Source organism: Dendrobates tinctorius, unplaced genomic scaffold (genome assembly GCF_039654945.1).
Source record: "Dendrobates tinctorius isolate UK_male_01 unplaced genomic scaffold, ASM3965494v1 ptg000047l, whole genome shotgun sequence".
Taxonomy (NCBI): Eukaryota; Metazoa; Chordata; class Amphibia; order Anura; family Dendrobatidae; genus Dendrobates; species Dendrobates tinctorius.
In genome coordinates, this window is record NW_027361715.1 from 3,628,860 (window position 1) to 3,645,214 (window position 16,355).

Genomic DNA, 16,355 nt, shown 5'->3' on the forward strand with positions numbered 1-16,355 from the left:
CGAAACGTGCTGGGAGGTGGGTGGAGTTGAGAATACATAAAAGAGTGGGAAGGTTTAGGATTTTAGGATTTTAGGTCAGTCAGTCGGTGAGTCTGAGGGAGGAAGTCACTCAGAGAGGAGTGAGGAAAAAAGATCCCTGAGAGTGGGATGGAGGAAGGAGTGCTGCAGCAGACCTGAGTGACCCGGGTCTGCTGGCACGGGAAAGGAAAGAAGGAGAAAGACATTGAACTGAAGCCTGAGCTTCCATAGGAAAGAAAGACAAGTACGGAACGTAGGAGAATAAGGGAACACAGAGGACGTGGGTTAGAGGAAGAACCCTGCCGAGAAGTTCTAAGAGCAAGGCCGGGGCCCGGTCCCCGAAGGTTGTATGGACACTAATGGTTCTGCAGCAGACACCGGTGGAGTAGTGGGCTGTAAATGTACTACTCCCATCTAAGACTTGGGGGCACAACAGCAACACAGATAGAGAGCCGGGACTCAGGAGTGAGGAGTCCCCGAAGCAGGCTACAGCTGTCTGCCGTACAAGTAGAGTTCTTGGGAACATCTGATGGGAGGAACTCCAATGTAACTCAGTACTAGGAGATCTTCACACTAAAAGGCGCTATAAGAGGAGACGTTCAGAAAGGCACATGTTGGAGGAGCGTGGGAAGGGAGCATTCCATCTTTCCTGGAGGTTGGCTGAGCCCCTGACCCGGAGGACATGGCACGGAGGCAGGCATCTGTGTGTACTACAGACTGTGAGTAAAGCTTTTGGAACTACAAGCCCTGGTGTCCTCCATTGATTCTTGCGCCAACACACCCAGCACCGCTACATCTGGGTACCAGCTTCTACACCGCCTGCGCCTCTCCTCTTCCTCTACATCCATACTGCCCTGGGGCTACAGTTCCACCTGTGGGGAGCTTCACCATCTTGGCTGCAACCCATCACCAGCCCCAGGGGATCTGCAAGCAGCGTCGGCCTAACATCTCACTTGCCGATCACAACAGGTGGCGTCATGAACTATTCCATCTAACTACATTCCACCATTCACCATTCCCCCAGTGCTTGGGCGCCCAGAGTACCCCACGGCCCTGGGAGGGCGACCCAACCTGGCATCACGAACAGGATGACGAGACCCGATGCCATCGAACAGGATGACGAGACCCGATGCCATCGGGTTCTGTGTGCCTAAGATCTGTTGGACTTAAAACTTTTGAGAATGTGCAGAAGACCCAATTTAATATACTGTAAAATGAACATTAAAAATGGCCGCTGGCACGGAGTAGAAGGGCGTGACGATATGTGAGGTCCTAGGAAAAGACCGTGAACAGTCTTGGGCCTCCCCTGCCTGAATTACTATGTGACAGCAACATGGCCCACCCCCCGAGGGGTTTGTATACTGGCTTGGTATGGAGGCGCTGGAAGAAGACGCCGCCCCAGGAAGGAGGGGCAGAAGCCAGTGGCGGGAAAGGGGCTGAGGCAGGAAGAAGAACGCCAGAGCTCCATTTTGGAAGAAGACGGGAGGAGGCCTGCGGAGCGCAGGGAGGTTATGCTGAATCTCCCTGGTGCCATGGCTGAAGGCTCCAACCCAGTATCTGAGATGAACCGCCGGCAGCTGGAGGAGGAGATTGCCCGGCTGACCCAATGTTTGCGACTGATGCAGGAGGCCTTGTGGAGGCTGAACTGGCAGCACGCCTGGGAGGGGCCTACACCTGCGGTAACTGCCGCTGCTGCATCGGAACTTCCCCAGGCAGATTCCGCGGAGCCTGCCGTCGCCATCACACCACCGGCAGCATCCAGAGCCCCCTCGCTGCCGCAACAGGAAGAATTGTATGAGGCCCCGGGAGCTGAAGCGGAGGAAGAGAAGCCCCCGTCCGGACCTGACGTGGCTGCGAAGGTCCCTACAGAGACCCCGCGGACCCGGAGCCGCCCTTAGCTCCTCCGCCGTTCCCGGTGACGCACCGAGCAGCGTCCACTGCCACCATGCCTGCACCGGAGCAGAACCCACGCCGCCAGGAGGCACCAGGTATATACCCTGGCCCTACTAATGGGTTACCCCCTGAATTCACGTTGTCCGAGGCTGGCTTGCGGGAACCTGAAATGGGGCAGTTGGAAGAGTCGGCTGGGGGCACTAGACTGTCAGAGATGGGGAGGTGGAGGAGGTCCCTACTGAAGAGGGTACGGCTGGAACAGGCGCGCACGATTCGGCATCTTCAGGGATTGGAGGAATCTAGGTCACTTTGGGATAGTGACCTCGGGATCCCTTGGCTGCAAAAACCCTGCGTAGCCGCTTATCAGCGCAAACAGGCTATGGCTTCCCCTGGTGTCGGGCCCCGCACCAGGGCGACGGAACCACCCGCCAATGGAGAGCAGCTGGTGGGCATTGATATGCATCATGGGTTCCCTTTGCCACAGCTTCAAGGCCCTGGGCGGCAATCACACCAGCTGCCACAACCATACATGCGCTTGGCAAGCAATCAGCAGCAGGATGAAGACACCCAAAGTATTTCATCTGGTAGCAGTTCCCAATCATCAGCTTCCAGAATCCCAGGAGGGAATAAAAACCATTACTTAACAAATCTCATTGCCCAGGAGGGTATTTGCACAGTTGTGCCATTGTTTTCTATTTTTGCACCAGTTTCCTATTTTTGGTTATCCTGTCCTAGTTTATTTTTCCAGTGTTGCTCTGTTTTATTGGCAGCCTTTTCCATTTGAACTATACTTTAGAGATCATGAACCCTGAGTGATCCAGAACTGTGTTTGTAAATAGTTGCACCTCTTTAGGTGCCCTCTCTTGGTTTTACATAGACACTTTGTGAAGATAAAGTCTACCTCATGTGGAGCGTGACTCCAATCAAAGGACACTGCAAGAGATCCCGGCTGGGAGCAGTGTCCCGCATTTTCAAGAATTATTGAAAGTTTTAATGTGAAGTATTTGATGATGTGTCTTATGATAACTGTTATATAAGATGTAGGAATGTTTTAATAAAGAGATGAGAGATTTGAATAAAGCATGAGGACTTGGAAAGTGTAGATGGTGAACCAAGTATATAGAAAAGTAGAAAGTGTGAAAAAGGAAAGATGATGAAGAAATGTGTTGATGAAGAATACTGACGTAATAGTGAGTAATAGATAATAGCACTTTGAATTTACTAAGAATTGCACTTTTGAATTAAGGCTTTAGATAGTTAATTAAGACTTGTTTGCAACATTCAAGAATGAGTACCTCCCGCATTGGGAAGTTTAGTATAAGAAATGCTTTTTCAGCATTGCAAAAAATTTGTATGTTCCTGTGTTGTCAACTTTGTTTGCCTTGCAGTTCGCGGACGTGCTGTGTTTAACGGGGGGTATGTGGTGCCCCTGAGGCTCAGTCGCCACAGAGGTACTGCACCTTCTCCTAAGGTGTGGTGCCCCACCATCTAGGTAAGGTGGGAACTCCTGACCACGCTCCAACACTCGCACCCCACACAACAGGGTAATTCAGCAAAGCCACATTGCGGCTCTTTGCTTAGAGTGTAGCAGAGCACCTTTGGTGGCTCCCTGCTTGGAACACGAAACGTGCTGGGAGGTGGGTGGAGTTGAGAATACATAAAAGAGTGGGAAGGTTTAGGATTTTAGGTCAGTCAGTCGGTGAGTCTGAGGGAGGAAGTCACTCAGAGAGGAGTGCGGAAAGAAGATCCCTGAGAGTGGGATGGAGGAAGGAGTGCTGCAGCAGACCTGAGTAACCCGGGTCTGCTGGCACGGGAAAGGAAAGAAGGAGAAAGACATTGAACTGAAGCCTGAGCTTCCATAGGAAAGAAAGACAAGTACGGAACGTAGGAGAATAAGGGAACACAGAGGACGTGGGTTAGAGGAAGAACCCTGCCTAGAAGTTCTAAGCGTAAGGCCGGGGCCCGGTCCCCGAGGTTGTATGGACACTAATGGTTCTGCAGCAGACACCGGTGGAGTAGTGGGCTGTAAATGTACTACTCCCATCTAAGACTTGGGGGCACAACAGCAACACAGATAGAGAGCTGGGACTCAGGAGTGAGGAGTCCCCGAAGCAGGCTACAGCTGTCTGCCGTACAAGTAGAGTTCTTGGGAACATCTGATAGGAGGAACTCCAGTGTAACTCAGTACTAGGAGATCTTCACACTAAAAGGCGCTATAAGAGGAGACGTTCAGAAATGCACATGTTGGCGGAGCGTGGGAAGGGAGCATTCCATCTTTCCTGGAGGTTGGCTGAGCCCCTGACCTGGAGGACATGGCACGGAGGCAGGCACCTGTGTGTACTACAGACTGTGAGTAAAGCTTTGGAACTACAAGCCCTGGTGTCCTCCATTGATTCTTGCGCCAACACACCCAGCACCGCTACATCTGGGTACCAGCTTCTACACCGCCTGCGCCTCTCCTCTTCCTCTACATCCACACTGCCCTGGGGCTACAGCTCCACCTGTGGGGAGCTTCACCATCTTGGCTGCAACCCATCACCAGCCCCAGAGGATCTGAAAGCAGCGTCGGCCTAACATCTCACTTGCCGAACACCACAGGAGGCGTCACAAACTATTCCATCTAACTACATTCTACCATTCACCATTCCCCCAGTGCTTGGGCTCCCAGGGCCACGGTCCAGGTCACTGCTGCTGTGACACATCCCACTGATACCAGTCCGGTACCGAGTACCCCACGGCCCTGGGAGGGTGACCCACAAGCAACATGCAGTCTGCCGATATCATGTTTTAAAATGGCTCTGTCACAATTCCTCCTCTCAGTGTTTGTTGGATGCAGTGACTGACAGCTCTGCCATCCAATCTAGTACAGGTACATGCTGAGCTGTCGGTATTTTGATTGACAGCTCAGCCATCCAATGTGAGACTGGAAGTTCTCTGTTCCAAGTGATTAACCTGCTACTTAACTGAGCTATAAGTCCCAGATATTTGTCAGTCTTAGCTTTCAGATCAGTGTGGAGTGTGCTTTGTGCTCCGAATTCAGATAGTCTGATCTTCCGTTGCCGGACCCTGCATTTGCCTATTGACTATCCATTTGAATTACCCCTTTTCCTTGACGCACGCTGACCTTGTAATTCTGACTCTGGACTGTGATCTAACTATGCCTTTGTCTCTTCTCTCTGTTTATGACGTACTCTATTGGATCTTTACCTCTGACTTCTTGACTACCCTGACTCATGGCTTGTCCATGAGAAGTGACTCAGCGTCACAGATTGTTTCACAGACTCTTGGGACACTTTGGAGAAAATGCTGTGCCACTGGTTGCACCACCAAATCAATGTAACACCGAGCTGTTAGGGTACCTGGTGGGAAGACTACAGGGGTCCAGCTCTCATACATTTTCCCACCCCACACTACAATCTAAGAAGCAGAGCAAAAAGCACACTGAATCCTAGCAGCCGCATATACGCAGTGATCTTTATATCTGTATTGTCATCTGTATGTGTTCTTTTGTTTACATCCGTATAACATCCTTTTTTATAATTTAATGGTGAATAAAACTTACAATACCAAATAAAGTTTCCTATGCTAATCATTACAATGTATTCATAGAAATCGGATGTTATATAGGTGATCCATATGAGATCTCATTGTTTTCTTTTTGCGCACCCATATGACAGCTCACCAGGGCTGAGGGGTACTCAGAACCGGGTCAGACAGTTCTTTAGGGAAGCCACAGGGCCGTGACCTGACTCCGTGGCCCTGGCTGTGCGGTAAAATGGGGAATATGTATATGGGATTTAACGTGACTCCACCTGTGGTATTCGGCAACAGATGGCCGGCGCTGCTAAAGGAGACCGCTGGGGCTGATGTTGATGCAGCTGGAATTGTTCTGCTCCCCACAGGTGGAGCTGGCCTGGGCCCCAGTGCTACTGGTTCTGTTTATGTCAGGCTTCGTGTACTTTGTGGTGCAGGACTCAGGCTCAAGAGATCACTGGAAGACACAAGGATTGAAGTTTTCTTTTACTTTAGTTGATGGTTGATAGTACAGACCGGGGCACTGGTAACAGATCGTGATGGAGAGCCAGCAGTTTGGAAACAATTTTGGATACACTTGGCCAGGGAGGTACGGAGCCCTTCCTTCTGCACTGTCCTCTCTTTTTCCTCACTGCCTAACAGCTCACCCTCATGCTGCTAACTGTTTCTCTCTGTTTTTAAAAGCAAACCATTGCCCGCATGGCAGGCAGCTCGAGTCTATCACAGGTGCCTCTCATTTGTGTCGGCTCCAAGCTCTGATATGCTGCTGTGCCACCGGGTATTAGATTGGACCAGGAGACCTGCAGTCCCCTGCCCTCCGGATTTAGCTGCCGGGACTTCAGTAACCGCACAACCACATACTCCGGTATCCAGTTCCTAGCGCTCAGCTCTGGGGCGAGTTTAATCACAGCTCCACTCCCCAGGTTCTGCTCGACTTCTCTCCTACTGACAGCTCATAAGGGAACCCCTTCTTGCTTCCAGGTATTACATTACTCCCTGTGAGGGAGGCATTGCCACTTGGCAAAAGGACTCCTGGGTTCCACACATAGACTTAAATGGGCGAATCATATCTTAAATACGAAAGAGGCTAGAGCCTTCAGCCTGTATAAGTAAACTGTCATCTGAACAGTTCAATTGAATAACATTGGTCCGTGCGATGCCAGTTTTTGCAGTGGACAGCACTCGGACCAAAAACACGGTAGTGTCAATGTATCTTTAGAACTATTTTACTCCAGAAAAAAAGCACAAAAGCAATGATGGATCGGGGCCACTGTATCAGAGTTTTCTTCTATGGCTTTTGCTTTGGCAGCTGGATGGATCACTTCTAGTAGAGGAGCATGTAAGTGTAAGTGGACACTTACATCTAGAGAAATATACAATGGTGTAGCATGCTGCATTTTCATTTTGTTTGTACATATCTCTCGCCATCTATTGGTACTTCTGATGCTAGGCACTACTTGCGGTCAAGCCGTAAGGATGGGTAATCAAGAAGTCTAACGTCAAAAGCCAAGAGGGTGCATCATAGACATAGAAGTGAGACCAAGGCATAGTCAGGAAACAGACCGAGGTCAGAATTCCAAGAAGGTAGCGGATCATGACAAAAAGGCTAGGCAAAGGGTTGGTTGAGCCGTAAATATCAGAATATCAAACATGCAGCACAAAGCAAGCACACACCTCATGAGCAAAGATACAATTGGCATCAAAGCCAGATAGCTGGTTTAAAAGCCAGATAATTACAAGAGACACACATAAAGCCCTGGAACATCCTAGTCCTGATTGGACAGATAAACTGTCACTCCAGACAGTGACAGCTCCGCCCGCCCCAGTATCTGATTGGATGGCAGAGCTGTCAATCACCATAATGACAGTTCACCCCTGTCCTAGTTTGGATGGAAGAACTATCATTCACTGCGTCCAGACACACTGATAGGAGGAATCGTGACAGCACTGACACATGTAGTAATTATAACCCGACCACCAAGGAATAATGACACTTCTGGCTTTGAAACACTGCGTAGCAAGGTAAGGGTTTCATGGTGACTTTGACCATTCTGCACATCACAGTATGAAAAAGTTACATTGCAACTTGAGAGTGACAATAAGTTCACATTCACGTTCATTATGTTGTAATGTAGCACTGCCGTACTGCAGTCTATGGCTGTGTAATGTGCACGGTGGTCACAGATATGGTTTATAAATCACAGGTGACAGGGCAATCATAAGAAGATCAATATAATAACTGCATATGTCATACAGGAGTAGCATAATATACAGCTGGAAACAAAAACATAGAGTTAAAGTTCAACTTTTAGATGACAGTCATGTACCAAAAAAAGGCATAAGAGAGTTATAAATGGCACGGTTCTTATCAGATTTCTGCTAAAGATGCCAGGAATGAGCTGGAAGGGATAGAAGATGAGAGAACCAGTTGAACCAGTATAGCTTTAAAGAAAACGTTGGTATGAAACGTTCTACATGGTGACAGAGTGGGAGTGGGGGCAGGTCGAGGGATACTATTAGCGAAAGACTTTGTCCAAACCTGCTTTGTATATAAACTTTTCAATGGACTGTAGGAAGAAAATCTCTTATCTGGCATTGTTACCTATTGAAGTCAAAGAATAAAAAAAGGTAAGGTAATTTGGGCAAAGAAATAGATTGCACAAGTAAAAAGAAAAACATTACAACAAATAAATGAGACAAACTGGAAAGCTGGGTCACCGCAGTACAAAGGGTAAGGATTATTTCCGCCAAGCTTTACATACCTGACACAATAACTCATGATCGTTGTTAACAGAAGACTTTTATGCCTGTTTTTGTGTCTTTTTAGGAGTCTATCTCTTCTATACTGGACATAGAATACTCCTCCATAATCAGAATGTGGGATGAGCTCACTGCAGACTGTCCAGACTAACAGAGGTCACTTGGTGTCTACATTGGCTGGAGAGTCAGTGGAGAAATATGAATTTGTGCTTGACCATCTTCTTTCTCAAAATGTCCTTAATTGGGAAGACTATGAAGAACTGAGTCTTGTCACTCAACCACAGTCTGCTCTGGTTAGGAGCCTCCTGGACGCTGTCACCTGCAAAGGCGAAATCGCTTGTAAACAGTTTTTGGATGTTTTACATAAAGTTGAGAATTGTCCTTCGGAAGACCACCTCGTTCTGCAGCCTCCTGAGGACCTCTCTAAAGCTTCTCAGTATCTACAAAGGAATCGACCAAGAATTATCAGATTAATCCATAACTATATAAATTCACTTTTGCAACAACTTTTGGCGCATTGCTATGTCACACAGATGGAAATTGAGCATATACAGCTGCCTATATATTCCACATCCCAGAAGGTGACTTCATAAATGCAAATGTACCTGTGAAATAATATATTGATAAATTATTTAATGATTACGTAAATCCTTACAACAAAGTATGCTTTAGGAAAATGCTGGCATTGGTTTTCCTGCAAATTTGCCAGCGTCCTTTGAGTTGTTTTTTAGGTTGCTCAGCCTCCACCATCTTTTTTCTGTAGCTTCAAGTATATAGAGTAAAATGAACATTTTACTTCTAAGCACTTCAAGGTTTCCGAACCCTGACACGGTTAAAAGAGGTGACAAAAGACAGAACATGTGCATGGTAATATCGTTTTGACCATGCTGTGCATTATGTTTGTTTTTTGAAGAGATTTAATGTGCTTTTTTAGGCAATTCCAGGTGGAATTAGAAAGTTGTAATTCTTCATTTCTCCTGTGGTGGTGCTGCAGAATAAGTAATCACCTGCTGATCGTCTCTCCTGTAGATCACAACTGATCGCATGGAGGCACCACCACAGGACACCTTGTGATCAGCTTCATTTTCTGCCCTATCAAGAACAGATTGTCAAAAGCAAACAACTTTTTTAGCTTTTGAGGTGGAGAAAGATTTCTTTAAACATCATTTCAATACTGTTTGGCATTTTGACTTTCTTATATTATAATGTGTACCATTGTGTTTTGGGTTTATCAAGGCAAGAAGACTCCTTGATCTCCTCCGGTTGAAGGGAAATGAACCCGCAAGATACTTAATAGAATTCATTCACAATTTAGGCCAAGGGCTAGTTGGACAAGTTGCTGATGGTAAGTGAAGGTCACTTCTTTTTTGTATTATGACTTTATGTTGGCCATCAGTGTAATGTGGAACAAGGTTTGTCATGATATTATTTTTCAGACAAGCTTGGCTCATTGTAAGCCATTGGGGCTAACGGTAAAGAGAAGTAATGGAGAAAACCTTCTATTCTTCATAACTAAGAGGAATAAAAAAGGCAACCCTTTCAAGCTTTTTCCTTTTTTCCTACAATGCTGATGTCACAATACAACAAATCACTATTTTTAACCAATGTTTAGACTTCCTTGAATTTTTTACCACATCTGCCAGACTTTCTTATGAATCCACATGATTAGTGTTTCACAGAAATTGACTTCCTCTTCTGTATCGCGAAATATGATTCTGTTGAGTATTAATTCGTGTTAAGTGATAACACTTGTCATATCTGTTGGCTAAAACCTATGAAAGGGGAATTTTATTTAAAGGTTAAAAGGCCATTAATACTTGCTTTCAGATTTTGTAAGGTAAACTGTGTCGTAATCCAGTCTGTAACAGTTTATGTGTAAGCACAAACTCTGCACTTCACCCCCTATACATTTAGGGAAGCAATCATGCAAATAGTACCTGCCCTGTTAAGTTCCAAAATTAATTCTCATGATCTTGATTTTCATTTTCATATAGTATACAATAATACAACCATAGTTATTTGTTAAGGCTCTTCAAAGGGCATCTGTCTGGACAATTTTGCTAATGAAATTAACTGTATGGTCCTAGGACACCAAAAAACGATAAATGTCTTGTAGTAATGTATCAATACTCAGAAATCAAGATTTGAAGCTGGGAACATATTGATACCCTCAATGCATTTCCACTTTCCAGTCTAATTCACATCTGGTTTGAAAGAGTGATGTCCATGGGTGTGGACCCACTGCACTATTGGCCGGACTTAACCTGGAGGGGCGTAACTAAGTGACTACCTGGTCTGCGCTAGAGCTTCTCACTGTGAGGATAACTTCGGACCATTAGTGTAGTCAGCACGTGCTAGTCCAGGGCAGTCCCCGGACCTGCAGGAACTTATGAATGGGTCAAAGGTACAATACGTGGCACAGAGGCCGATGTTAAAGACATGGTTAGAAATTCCAAGGTCAGGACAAGCAGCACAGGTTCAAAATACGAAGCCGGGTCAGGAGCGGAGAGATCAAACAAAAAGAATAAACAAGCCGGGTCAGTAACAGGAGAGTCTAAACAATAAAGCACTTTGACAGGGAACTAGTAATGCACTGTAACTAGGACCTAATCTCAGGCAAGGTGTGGAGGTAGGAACTGACTAATATATCCATTGCTAGCATGGGATAGGCTGGGGAAGCAAAATTCTGCAGGACACAGTGGTTTGAATTCTTGAGGAGTCTGGTTGCTCCTCCCTATAACATGGTGGAGACTCTCCAGCAACAGGAGACGGTGGAAGTGGTGGAAGTGGTGCACGAGGCAGCTCAGTGAGATGGTTTGTGTAACAACCCTGCTGGCATCACGGCATGGCCTCCCATCCCCCGCGCACCAACTTACTTTCTCCTTCAAACCATGCTGTGAAATCTGTCTGTTGCCAGCCCTGAGCTCCATGTGCTATGCCTCTTGTTTTCCTGCTTGCTCTCCATGTTTCCTGACTGTGTGTATAGGGGGGCGGCGCCTGAACTCTCTGGTTCTTATGCAGTCTGGGTGCACCTGGGTAATCTGTCCCTGACCAACCACCTGGAGCCCTTGACTATTTAGTTTCGCCACTCCCACTGAAACATTGCCTGAGCAATGTCTATACTCAGTTAGTATTCCGCTGCTGAGAAAGCCAGGCCCTGTTCTGTCTGTCTCCTTCTCTGGAGGATTACTCTAGTCTTGCTTTGTACCCTGTCTGCCTGCCAGGAGGCTGAATATCCTGGCCCTTGAGTCTTGTTCCCTGTACCTTGTCCGTACTCTGTCTGCCTGCCAGGAGGCTGAATATCCTGGTCCTTGTGTCTTTGTCCCTGTGCCTCTGTCTGAACTCAGTCTTACCTCTGTCTGTCAGTCTCCTTGTTTGTGGTTCCTTCCCTGCCGTGTCTTTCCTTGTGTCCTCTTTATCTGTGCATCTGCACGCTCGCAGCTTTATCTGTGCATCTGCACGCTCGCAGCTCTGTCTGCACGGCTCCCTAGCCGCTCTGTCTGCACAGCTCCCTAGCTGCTCTGCCTGCTCCGCACTCTTGCGGCTCTGCCTCCTCCGCACTCCTGCGGCTCTGCCTGCTCCGCACTCCTGCGGCTCTGCCTTCTCCGCACTTCTGCGGCTCTGCCTGCTCCGCACTCCTGCGGCTCTGCCCGCTCCGCACTCCTGCGGCTCTGTCTACCTACACCTGCTGTGTGAACAGGTCCCTACCTGCTCCTTTTCATACCACGCCAATCTGTCCTGTGTCTCCAAGCCGTGCCCGCCTGTCCTGTGTCTCCAAGCCGTGCCCGCCTGTCCGGTGTCTCCAAGCCGTGCCCGCCTGTCCGGTGTCTCCAAGCCGTGCCCGCCTGTCCGGTGTCTCCAAGCCGTGCCCGCCTGTCCGGTGTCTCCAAGCCGTGCCCGCCTGTCCGGTGTCTCCAAGCCGTGCCCGCCTGCCCTGTGTCTCAGCCGTGCCTGTCGTATCCACCTGCCTGCCTGTCTATAGCCTCTGTCAAGGTGTCTTGTTCCCGAGTGGGATCAGCAGCCACAGCCAGACACCACCCTGGAGTGGCACCCGGCAGCTACCTGCCGCACAAGCCTGATCTCACCATCAGAGGCTCCAGTGAAGACCAAGGAAGCTGCCGTAGTTACGCCCCTTCCAGGGTAGTCTGGTTTGTGGCACAGTGGGGCCACAACCCCCCGGCTCACGCCATTCAGCCAAGGCGCGAGCGTGACAGTTTGCTCAGGCCATGGTCCCCGCTGAGTCCCATGTCCTTTCGCCCTCGGAGCAAGATGAACTTTTTTGCCAGTATGGGCAACCAAATAAATTTACCCGGTCTGAAGCCCAATCCTTCACTGCTCCACCCACCATTGTGGTCTCCAATAGACTGTTTGCTCAACTAGAGGCTGGCATACCTAAAGTTGAACCTCCCTCGGACCCGCCAAGATATGATGGGGACCCCAAGCAGTGTCGTGCCTTTATGGAGCAGTGCCTACGCTATTTTCAATGGCATGCTCCCTACTTCGCCAGCGATCGGGTAAAGGTAGGATTACTAATGTCCTACCTAACAGGAGATGCGTTGCAGTGGCTCAACCCCCTTTGGGAAGCAGGGGATCCCATCACCTCGAGCTTACCGGCCTTCCTGGTGGCCTTCTGCAAAGCCTTTGACAAGCCTAGTACAGTGTCTCCTGAAAAGTCTTCCCCTCCTAGCTTCCAGGAACGGATCGGACGAAAGAGACCTGTGGCCAATTCATCTTCTCCGTCTGTGACCGTCCATGACCCATCTGTTCCTCAGCCTGCCAAAGCAGCCCCCCATGCAAGATCCAAGAGGTCTAAGAAAAAGGGGCTGGCTAGGTTGTCGCCAGAGGCCAGTCCTGAGAAGGAACATCCTGATGGTCTCAGCCCTGTGAAGCCAAAGCTCCAGAACCTTGGGCCAGTAGGAGAGACTGCCCTTGGTGAGAGTACCTCCTCGCTACTAAAGTCTGTGACTGTTCCGGTGCCTTGTGGGAGTTTCGGCCGTGCAGATGTATGCAAGCTACAAGCCAGACGAAGTCTGTGCATGGTTCCTGCTCCACCGCTCCAGAATCCATGCAGGGGGTTTGGTGATGGCCGAGCCCTACTTGTGAACAGTCCAGCATTGAGGGGTCAACTACAGCTCCTAATCGGAGCATTATACACAGAGACATTTGTCTTCCACCTGCTGACCAACTTGCCCACCGGTCGTTTTGAGCCGGGCACTCTATTGCCCCTTCCGGTCCAAAGACCCAGCATGGTGCTATATTTGGATCTGCCTAGCCAACAGAGGTGTCTAGTTCCATTACTGCAAGGTCAGTCTTCTGTATCGCCTCCTTCTCCACCTGATCTGCCGGCTATCAAGCCATGGTGTACTGACGTCACTGAAGAAAAGAAAACAGTGGCGCCCTCTCCGTACACCTCCGGTGACCATACCAGTGACCATTCCTCAGGAACATCCCTGACACTTGATAGTCTTCCCCAGGATAATGGGCGGAAGATTGATCCTGAGTGGATGCCCTCGGCTCCTCTATGGTCTCTGGGTGAAGGTCCCAGGATTAAGCAGTACTCGTTCGCCTACTTGAAAGAAGTGGTCCAGTCTGTTCTGGGTAACAGGTGGAGGTGGCTCCCCGTATGTATGCCTCCAACTTCCATGTGGCAGGTGGATGAAGAGGTGAGAACAGTGGCCTATGCATCTCTGTTTTTTACCCGTCTGGAGGAGGAGGTCCAATTTTCTTGGGATATCGGGCTGAAGTTGGACTCGGTAAAGGTCTCTTCGGTTTCCAGCTGACCGGCTGATGTAGGGGTCAAGTCTGAGGCTTCCAGGTCCCGGCTTTCTTCCACTCTGGAGGAAGAGATCCAAGTCCTTATACCCTCGGTGTTGGAAGCTGACTCCATCGGGCACCAAGAAGCTTGGCACTCTGGGATTCCTGATGGCACACATATTCCACCCTACGTTAAGGATGTCGTGTCAACCTGGACTGTGTATGGTCCCATACTCCTTCTTCAGGTCATTCTGGCAGGCTTGAGGAAGAGGGGCCGTAAAGGGGGGGGTACTTTAACAACCCTGCTGGCATCACGGCATGGCCTCCCATCCCCCGCGCACCAACTTACTTTCTCCTTCAAACCATGCTGTGAAATCTGTCTGTTGCCAGCCCTGAGCTCCATGTGCTATGCCTCTTGTTTTCCTGCTTGCTCTCCATGTTTCCTGACTGTGTGTATAGGGGGGCGGCGCCTGAACTCTCTGGTTCTTATGCAGTCTGGGTGTACCTGGGTAATCTGTCCCTGACCAACCACCTGGAGCCCTTGACTATTTAGTTTCGCCACTCCCACTGAAACATTGCCTGAGCAATGTCTATACTCAGTTAGTATTCCGCTGCTGAGGAAGCCAGGCCCTGTTCTGTCTGTCTCCTTCTCTGGAGGATTACTCTAGTCTTGCTTTGTACCCTGTCTGCCTGCCAGGAGGCTGAATATCCTGGCCCTTGAGTCTTGTTCCCTGTACCTTGTCCGTACTCTGTCTGTCTGCCAGGAGGCTGAATATCCTGGTCCTTGTGTCTTTGTCCCTGTGCCTCTGTCTGAACTCAGTCTTACCTCTGTCTGTCAGTCTCCTTGTTTGTGGTTCCTTCCCTGCCATGTCTTTCCTTGTGTCCTCTTTATCTGTGCATCTGCGCGCTCGCAGCTTTATCTGTGCATCTGCACGCTCGCAGCTCTGTCTGCACGGCTCCCTAGCCGCTCTGTCTGCACAGCTCCCTAGCTGCTCTGCCTGCTCCGCACTCTTGCGGCTCTGCCTGCTCCGCACTCCTGCGGCTCTGCCTGCTCCGCACTCCTGCGGCTCTGCCCGCTCCGCACTTCTGCGGCTCTGCCCGCTCCGCACTCCTGCGGCTCTGCCCGCTCCGCACTCCTGCGGCTCTGCCTGCTCCGCACTCCTGCGGCTCTGTCTACCTACACCTGCTGTGTGAACAGGTCCCTACCTGCTCCTTTTCATACCACGCCAATCTGTCCTGTGTCTCCAAGCCGTGCCCGCCTGTCCGGTGTCTCCAAGCCGTGCCCGCCTGTCTGGTGTCTCCAAGCTGTGCCCGCCTGTCTGGTGTCTCCAAGCCGTGCCCGCCTGCCCTGTGTCTCAGCCATGCCTGTCGTATCCACCTGCCTGCCTGTCTATAGCCTCTGTCAAGGTGTCTTGTTCCCGAGTAGGATCAGCAGCCACAGCCAGACACCACCCTGGAGTGGCACCCGGCAGCTACCTGCCGCACAAGCCTGACCTCACCATCAGAGGCTCCAGTGAAGACCAAGGAAGCTGCCGTAGTTACGCCCCTTCCAGGGTAGTCTGGTTTGTGGCACAGTGGGGCCACAACCCCCTGGCTCGCGCCATTCAGCCAAGGCGCGAGCGTGACAGTTTGGCACTGGGAGGGACAGAGTAGTGCACGCAGTGAGTAGGACGGTGCTTACAAACCATGCGAGTCACTGGCATGACAGAAAGCTTGGTTTTTCATCACAAACACATCAACTTACTACAAAAGAGGTAAACATTTGTTTATTGTTATTCTAGGACCTGTACCACTAGTTTTATTAGTAGAGTTATCTTGACACATTCCCTTTAATTAGCTGAGCATAGACTTTCTTGGTATCTATCAATAGGTTGCACTAGTAAGACAGTTTTCTTCTTTTCTTCGTATTAAAGGGAAAATGATCTATTGTATAAATCACCTTTTTGTGTTATGTGTATTAAAAGAAAAACAGAAATTGGCAATGTTTTTATTTTTATATCACAATCTTTATTAAAAAATAAAAAAAAACTGTAGTCTTGTAATTTTCAGTGGCCATTTTTTAAGAGTCAAACTTCCTGTCCTTTCAGGAAACATTATAAGTAATATCCTTATCATCAGACACAGGATTACAATGACAGCTGATAACACAAGATCCACCAATCATAATAGTTGACGTCACACTTGACCTTAACAATGATCTTTGCACAGGCTCATTTCACACTTCATTGTTAGGATCTGACCATTGTGTCTATGTACATGTGTTGTTTCCTGAAACAGCAGAAAGTAAAAAAAAAAACCTCAGTGGTCAGTGAAAAAATTGCAAGATTTCTATTCATTATTTATAATACAAATTGTAATATGTAAAACAAAATATAAAGAAGACTGTCAATTAAAAA

General features: G+C 48.8%; 1 protein-coding gene across 1 annotated transcript in view; it reads left to right on the top strand.

Moving 5' to 3' along the window:
• The window catches only part of NOD2 (nucleotide binding oligomerization domain containing 2), a 45,023-nt gene that overhangs the window by 624 nt on the left and 28,044 nt on the right, over positions 1–16,355 (top strand). Inside the window, exons 2-3 of the mRNA XM_073576181.1 lie at positions 8,273–8,786; positions 9,442–9,550. Coding sequence (XP_073432282.1) covers positions 8,328–8,786; positions 9,442–9,550 — 568 coding nt within the window. The 5' untranslated portion in view covers positions 8,273–8,327. The remainder of the gene's footprint in view (positions 1–8,272; positions 8,787–9,441; positions 9,551–16,355) is intronic.